Source organism: Equus quagga, chromosome 16 (genome assembly GCF_021613505.1).
Source record: "Equus quagga isolate Etosha38 chromosome 16, UCLA_HA_Equagga_1.0, whole genome shotgun sequence".
NCBI lineage: Eukaryota > Metazoa > Chordata > Mammalia > Perissodactyla > Equidae > Equus > Equus quagga.
This window is the reverse complement of record NC_060282.1, coordinates 29,964,218-29,973,040: the sequence shown is the minus strand read 5'-3', so window position 1 is coordinate 29,973,040 and position 8,823 is coordinate 29,964,218. Positions and strand designations below refer to the sequence as shown.

The 8,823-nt window shown below is 33.0% G+C and overlaps 1 protein-coding gene across 1 annotated transcript in view; it reads right to left on the bottom strand.

Moving 5' to 3' along the window:
- NUDCD1 (NudC domain containing 1) overlaps positions 1–8,823 on the bottom strand; it is a 76,598-nt gene that overhangs the window by 40,509 nt on the left and 27,266 nt on the right. The window contains exons 5-6 of the mRNA XM_046642156.1: positions 5,602–5,784; positions 1,689–1,893 (exon numbers count right to left, since the gene is read on the bottom strand). Of these exons, the coding sequence (XP_046498112.1) occupies positions 1,689–1,893; positions 5,602–5,784 (388 nt within the window). The remainder of the gene's footprint in view (positions 1–1,688; positions 1,894–5,601; positions 5,785–8,823) is intronic.

The following is an 8,823-nucleotide window of genomic DNA, read 5'->3' as shown; positions in this document are numbered from 1 at the left end:
GTAGTTCATTGTTTTTTATTGTAGAGCAGTAACCCATTCTATGAACACACACGTGTTTATCCATTCACCTTTCCATGAACATTTGAATTGTTTCTAGTTTTTAGCTTTTATGAATAAAGTTGCTATGAATACACTTTTACAAATTTGGGGAGGGGGCTTTGTTTTATTTATTAACACGTGTTTTCATTTCTCTTGGGTAAATATCTAGAACAGAATTTCTGGGTTACAAAGTAGGTATATGTTTAACGTGATAAACTGCTGAACAGTTTGCCAAAGTGACCGTATCATTTTTCACTCCTACCAGCAATGAACAAGTTGCTGGTGCTCCACATCCCCACCAACATTTGATACTGCCAATCTTTCTAGTTTTAGCCATGTATGGGTGTCGCAACTGTCTTTAATTTACATTTCCCTAATGACTAACGATGATTATTTTTTCATATGCTTACCAGCCATTCATAGATCTTCTATTGTAACGTGTCTACTCAAACCATTTGACGACTTTTAAAATTAGGTTGCCTTTTAATTATGAATTTGTAGTAGGGTTTCCTTATACATTGAGAACGCAAGTCCTTTGTTTGATATAAGTACTGGGAATATTTTTTGCCAGTCTGTGGCTTGCCTCTTTGTTTTCTTAATGATGTCTTTAAAAGAGGACAAATTTTCAATTTTGATGTACAGAATTTTGTTTTGATGAAGTCAAATTTATCAAGTATTTCTTTTATGTTTTTTTGTGTCCTGAACACACAATTCACAAAGGAAATGTAAATAATTTATATAAGAAAAATATTTATTCTCTACAATTTTCAAAGAAATAGTAACGATTCCACTTGTAGGTATTTATCCTCCATATATATTCTTGCACATGTGAAATAATATACATACATATATATATATATATATACACACACACACAAAGTTATCACTATAGCAAAAGATTGGAAACAATCTAAACATCCAACAATAGAGGACCAATTTTTTAAGGGATTGTGTAGTTGATAGAGTAAAATACTGTGAAGTCATAAAGAAGGATAAAAAAAAACATGATGTATTCTTTATGGTAAACTCTCTAAGATTTATTGTTGAAAGTCAACAAAAGCAAGCTGTATAAGTGTGTATAGTATGTGTTGAAAACTTTTTTGTTAAAAAAAAATACGCTGCTTGAATATGCACAAAATACCTCTGAAAGGAAACCAGTAACAGGTTGTGGGGAGTGAAGGGATGGGTGACTGGAGGGTCTGGGTTGGAGGGGGACTTCTCACTGTATACCCTTTTATATATCTTAACATTTAAATAATGGGAATGAATTACCTAGTCGACAAGTTAAAGTTAATAGAAAGTAAATTATTTCTATTAAAAAACTTAAAAAGTACAAATTAAATAACTATTTCATCTATTAATTATTATTATCGGTATTGTTATTATTAATGTATCTGGAGTTGGTAATGAAAACACTACCATATAATGCAAGCAATAACTATACTAGTATCTTTAATCTTAACTACAATTATGCTCTTTGACACAGTAATTCCATTTTTAATCTATCTTAAGAAAAATAATCAGCAATACAGACAGACCTATTATAGTATTCACCTTTGATGTAACCCCTATGGAAAGGATAAAAAGAAAAGAAAAAAGTAAAATAATAAAAAATAAAATTTTAAATATAAATAAAACTATAAAAATACCTATTATTCTCTTTAATTATCCATGTACTGCTTTCTTGATCAACAGATGAATAAAGATTTCCTTCCAGAAACCTCTGACCCTTCAGCACAATGCTGATGTGATGAGGCAAAAACTGTACTTGAATGTCCTCCTTAGTACTGTCTTCTGGAAGCTGTATTGTTACCGTCAAATCCTCTTCAGTCTGCTGCCAGTAATAGAGAGGTTCTATTAGGAAAAGAATGCAACATATAATAAAAAGTTAGAGAAGAGAACACACAAAATTAGAGACTAGAACATACAAAAGGACACATATCTAAAAGAATCTTAGCATATTTTCTAGTGATCTCACAAAAAAGTAATTATAAACAAACACAGAGAGATCTCTTTGGGGATTTTCACTCAAAGAGCTACAGCAATCGCACTCGACCTTTTCCTCTTCCAGGCTTACCTAATACTCCAGGAGAAAAGCACTCATAAAATACTAATGATAGCAATCCTTTATCCCCATTCCTTTTCTCCTTGCCTCCAGGTCCCCTCTCTTCCTCCTCCTCCTTGTTCCCCTTATACACACACACACACACACACACACACACACACACACAGTGGATTCCTAGTTCAAAAGAATACCAAACCACTGTCTGAAACTTTCACCATTGCCTTGACTTGCCCTAACAACATAACTCTCATGATACAGGAGACCACTATCATTTGGTGGGATATACATCCACACAAAAATAAAAGAGATATTTTCCTTACAAGGTATTGATTATTCTACCCACATCTTTATTGCATGAAAGTAATATCACAGGAAATTCAAGAGATCAGCATATTTTATCTAAATTACTAATAAAAGAATCCTCCCTTCACCTCCTCCTGTATCTCCTCGGCCTGTCTCCTAAAAAGCCAGCTATTAAAGAAATACCTTTAGACCCATCATACTATAATCGTGAAAATAAGAAAATAGGGTTTATAATGCAAAAAGAATAAATATTTGCTTAACGACATCCATAACCCTTAATCTATCCACTCACTAAGGAATGTAACAGTGGTTAGGAACTAGTGTGCCAGAGTTAACTAGTCCTGGGGTCTGAATCCTGGCTCAACCATTTACTAATTTTAGTATGTAACTTTATCTCCGAACCTCATTTTCCCAATCTATAAAGTAAGATAACACAGTATTACATACCTCACAGGACTGTTGACATTTAAATAAGTTAATACATATAAAGCATTTATTATCAATCCTGCTCTTAAATATATTATAAACTCTCACTAAATGTGGGTTGTTTTCTTTTATTTTTGTGCCGTTTTCTGTAAGAACTTTGGGGATACTTTGTTTTTAGTGCCATCGAGTCAATTTCGACTCCTAGTCACCCTGTGTACAGCGGAGCGGAACCCTGTCTGGTCTTTTTGCACCATCCTCTCACCTTCTAGCACTATATCAGACAATGCTCCACTGCTATTCATAGGGTTTTCATGGCCAACTTTTTTTTCAGAAGTAGGTGTCTAGGTCCTACTTCCCAGTCTGTCTTAGCCTGGAGGCTCTGCTGAAACCTCCTCACCATGGGTGACCCTGCTGGTATTTGAAATGCTGGTGACATAGATTTCAGCATCACAGCTGCCATGGTATGACAACAGATAGACAGGTGGTGTGGTTCTCTGACTGGGAAACAAACCTGGGCCACGGTGATGAGAGCATGGAATCTTAACCACTAGACTACCAGGGCTGGGGGAAGGGTACTAGATATGCCCAAAGATACAGCATAAATATAGTGCATCTTCTTGAAGGGCTCACTTTTACTTGATGTTAAAAAAATTTACTTTAACAAACATGATATTATAGAAATAAATATAAAATATGGATGAATTTTCAGGATAGAATTGTTACTTTGGGGTAATTTCTAACTTGTATCATATTCCTCTAAGTAGCCTCTCAGATCCTTTTTTTTGCCTTTAGAAGTACTTTTAATACAAACTCACTGAAAAAGTTTGAATTACAGCTTAAAAGATGGATAACTATAAGCTCCTTAAGGCAAGTAATTTATTTTATTCATCTTTCTGTCTACCACAAAAGTGATCAAGGAGGTTTATACATAATAATCACTCAATGGATAACTTCTGCCAGATATGAGAATGGGAGGAGTGTGCAAAAATCACACGTGCTTTTCATATAAATTAAAGGCAATGGGAGTAGACTAAAGGGAAAGCCAGAATTTTTTAATCCTCTCTCCACTAAAAGCTAACAAACACCTAAATAATTTTTTCAATTGTCAGTTTCTCTGAGTGCCTTTCTATGTCTTTAGAGATCATGTTTTAGGTCTTTCAAAGAAAGTACTTCTATTTATCTAATTATGATAATACCAAATGTGCAACAGAAAATATCAGTCTTCTTGAGGTTTACCAAAAAAGAAACCAGTATATATACTCAGAAGAATGTTTAAAAGAAAGCAAGCTATAATTAACTATCCATAATTTTTAAAAATTACATTTTTCCTTTATCATTATGAAAATCCTATGACAAAATAAATATAGAATAAATTTCCCAATAGAAAGTGGGTACAAGAAATTAAGGAAGGGCTGTTTATTAGAAGGAAAACAGAAAAATGAAGAGGATTTAAGGTTTACATTAAAAGGGAAGAACAGACATAATAATGAATTCAGGAGGAATTCAAAATCTTATGATGTCAACAAGAAAAACAATACCTGGTCTTGGTAGTTAGTGATTTAAATGCATGCTGTGTCCCACCTAGGCTGCAATCTGTCTTGGAACTACATGATTCTAGCTACTAGGAGGAACAGTTCCAAAGATTAAGGCGTTCTTTCATTCCTTCACAACTGCTCACCAAAAGAGTTCTAAAAGACAGGTGGTCTAGAGATATGAATAGCTGTTCTGGCTAAGCTCTAGGATAGTTTGACATTATAATTAAGACAGAATAGTAGAATTTATTTGGAAAAGAATCTTAGAGATAATCTAACAAAAAATACATCACGTATGAGGGAACCAAGTTGTTAAAAGGCTAAACAAAAGGTCGCCAAGCACAACTCTTATATATACATATATACATAGAGAGAGATATATATTGATAAACCTGGGAAAATATTTTTCAAGTATTTATTACATCAGTATTTTCAAATACTTTTCAAATAATTCATTGTTTAGGAAGCTATTAATACATAAAAATAGTGAAACATTTTTATTTTATATAATTATGTCATTTAAGTAACGAAAAGATATATTCAAACAGTAGTATGTATAATTGTTAAATATTGTGAAAATCTCTCTTAAGTAAAATACACTATTCTTTGGCTATAAACATCAGAAATATGAGCAGTAATGATTACAGAGGGATGGTCTCTTGAACAACTTTAAAAGAGTATGTATTCTTTGTATATAAATATAAATTTCTTCTGCAAGACCTCGTTACTCTTTTCATTCTAAAACATTATCTTCCTTCACTCATTCGACACTGGGAAAACTAGTCAGTGATTCTGCCTTCAAGGAACTTTCTTTTAGTTTAGTATGAAAGATAAGAACACGTACATTAGTATATACCTATAATGAACAGAATTTAGTTTATTTTAAAAGATTAATATCTTAATAGTAATATGCTAGCTTCTCAAATGCCAACAACAAATAGATATTACTTATTCATTCAATAAGTATTTATTAAACATCTAATCAGGTAAGCTAATATACAGATTTTTTAAAAACATTTCTGATAATTACAAAATTATTTAATTAAACAAGTTCACACTATTTAGGTAATACATTTTACAAAAGACTATTCTAGGAAATATAAAGGAGAATAAAGAAAAATTAAGCCCCTATCTTGCTCTGGTAGAACCCATAACCTAACCGGGAAGAGAAACCAGACATAAAAATGTATGTACATAAACACACACGAGCTATATGAGGATTAAAAATAAAATTACCTTTGATTTTCTCTGACATGTTTTCATCCTTATTTTCTTCAAGATCTTGCCCAGCCTGAACAAATGCAAAGGACTTGTAGGAGACAATCATTAGACCATTCCCATCGGGCTCAATAGCGGCATAATGTGGAGCTGACTTTCCACGGAGAATATCACGCTTAATAATTTCATATTTTTTACTATCTGTAAGAAAATAGAGTATTTTAGAACAAATATCATCAAAACACCACTATATTATAAAAATACTCTGAAAATACTTGTATATTGATTTTAATTAAAGTTAAATATTTTAAATGTACTATTAAAAGGCACAATATCAAGAGTTTTTGTAAGGATAAAAAAATTTACAATCTAATTTTCTGCAAATAAATCCCTAGTATTTTAAAACACTAGGTCTCATGAAATTTGCTCTAGATGGTGCTTTCCGCTGTGGTAGCTACAGGTCACAGTGGCTATTCAATTAAAAGTAAATAAAATTTCAAATTCAATTCCTCAGTCGCACTAGCCACATTTCAAATGCTGAATAGCCATGATGGCTAGCTGCTATTGTACTGAATAGCACACATATAAAACATGTCCACCTTGCAGAAATCTCCACTGGACAGCAGTGTTCCAGACTTTGAAAGTGACTGAGTTACCTGAAATACCAACTTCTGAGGGATCTACCTTTTCCTTGACTATAGCCTGTCTATTTTCCCAGCAGATATATGATAGGCATCTTCTGAAAAGAGCCACAAATCAAGGACAAGGGAAAAGTGTGGTATGGACTATTTTTCTGCCCATTCTAGCTACTCATAAGGGGGTTTTCTTAAAATTAAATATGTTTATGGTAGAAATGATTTTTACACATTCAGAGATCGATCTACAAACTTACTGTAAGCAAACAAATAATGATACTTATATTTAAGATATAAAATTGCTGTCAAGAAACAACCGTATCCTGAAAGTTTCTGGTAAATTAACTGAATTATTCCATCAAAATAGGTTATTTTTTGCTTTAAATAGTACTCAAACATTTCAGTTGAGTACATACCTTTACTCATGCTGTTACTCTATTAAAGTGGATTGTACTTGTAAGCTTCACACTGAGTAGTCAAAATCATAACTCAGTGTCATATAAGTTATAGATAATACAGTTTCTTCTAAAACATGTCATTGTTTTTTCTCTAAATCTTCACCTACATTGACACAATTCATACATATTTAAGAATAGACTTATAATTTCATGAATGAACTAAAAACTCCCATACTTCCTCCACAGGTACATGCAAGGCAAAGAGTCTGACCTGCCTCTAGAGACCGAAACTTAGACACTATACATTTTATAGGGTGGCTTTTCCCAGCATATATGTGACAGAACATAACAGGTGGGTTTTAAGTGAATTTCATGGGTAAATAAATTAGGAAATGCTGGATTAAATTTTCTTTTTTACTCAAAAATTTCAGAAGTTTTAACATGCTTAATATGTAATGGAAATGATATATGCCCACCTTTTCAAACTTACTTGACCACAAAACATAATTTATCAAATGTTCCACTCAACATAGTTTAGAAAAACAGTGCTTTGCTATGTTCATTAAAAAAGAGAAGGAAAAGGGGTTGGCCCAGTGGCACAGTGGTTAAGTTTGTGCACTCTGCTTTGGTGGCCCAGGGTTCACTGGTTCGGATACCAGGCACAGACCTAGCACTGCTCGTCAAGCCATGCTATGGTGGCATCCCACATGAAAAATAGAGGAAGACTGGCACAGATATTAGCTCAGCGACAATCTTCCTCAAGCAAAAAAAGGGAGATTGGCAACAGATGTTAGCTCACAGCCAATCTTCCTCACAAAAAAAACAGAGAGAGAAAAAAGGTAACGATTATATTAGTAATAGAGAGAAAAAAAGAAATGAGACGTTAAGAAGAAAAAATGAAAGATACAATGAACCATAGAGGGAATTAACGTTCCTATCATTACAACTTTAGGAGAGAAAAGGAAAGGTGAGCCTAAATATATCTGTCCAGCAGAGGTAAGGAAACAAAGATGAAGGGAATGGAGGTGATGGAGCTAGAGCAGAGCGTCCCTGTGTTCTGAGGCAATCTGATGAGAGTTACTGTGGACCGAGCTAAATCTGTCACAGAACCAAGTGTCTTGGAGAAGAGAAGAAGGAACGTGCATGATGATTTCTCCTGTAAGTTGTTGCATTATGTACCTTAATAAAAAAATTGAAGTTTCTAGTATTTAAAGCAGGGATTGACAAACTACAGCCTGTGAGGCGAGGCTGTATTTACGAATATTTTTGCATGGCCTGTAAGGTAAGAACAAATTTTATATTTTTAAATGGTTAAAAAAATCAACATAATAATATTTAAATACATGTAAATATCAAATAAAATTCAAATGTCAATGTCCATAACTAATTACTGGAATAAAGCTATACTTATTAATTTGTGTATTGTCTATGGCTGTTTTGCAACACAATGGTATAGATGGGCAGCTGTGACATAGATCATAGGATTACCATCTAGACCTTTACAGAAAATGTTTTCCAACACTTAATCTAAAGTTTTAAGTTGCTGTATTCCTCCAGAAATGAAACCACAACACTGGGAAGAAGAACAAACAAATTACATTAAATACGTCAAAGAACAACTCTAGGAAATATATTCACCTTATTTATAAACTACCTTGATATATATACATATATATACACACACACATACACACAATATATATACACACATGCATATATATACAGGTACATAAACACACACATATACATATATATATGTTCATTTTAAAATAAAGGGGAAGCCCTCTTAGGAAACAAATGCTAATAGGTCTTATCAGATTGTAAACTAGCAGCTGTGGTAAAGAAATCTTTTTGTAGCAGTGTAATTTCAGACTGATAAGTTAAATGAGTACTTCAATAAAAAATGAGAAAAAGAACAGAGGCATCATGGGAACAAGTTCCCTTAGTTCTCAACTACAGAAAAAAACCACTTGCTGAGTCAGTAAGAATTAAGCACTGGGAAAGAGCAAGTCCACACCATTAAGGAATCCTAATTAATAAATGAAAAAGTAATTTTTAATGTCCAAGTTAGAAGTCTGACAGACAGTTTCAAACAAACCAAGTGTCAGGACTTTCCTACACATGGAAGCACTCTGGGTGAGAAAAACTAAGTTTTCCTGAGAGTAGAAACAAATGATAAAGTTCAAGTAGATTTAAAAGAAATCACA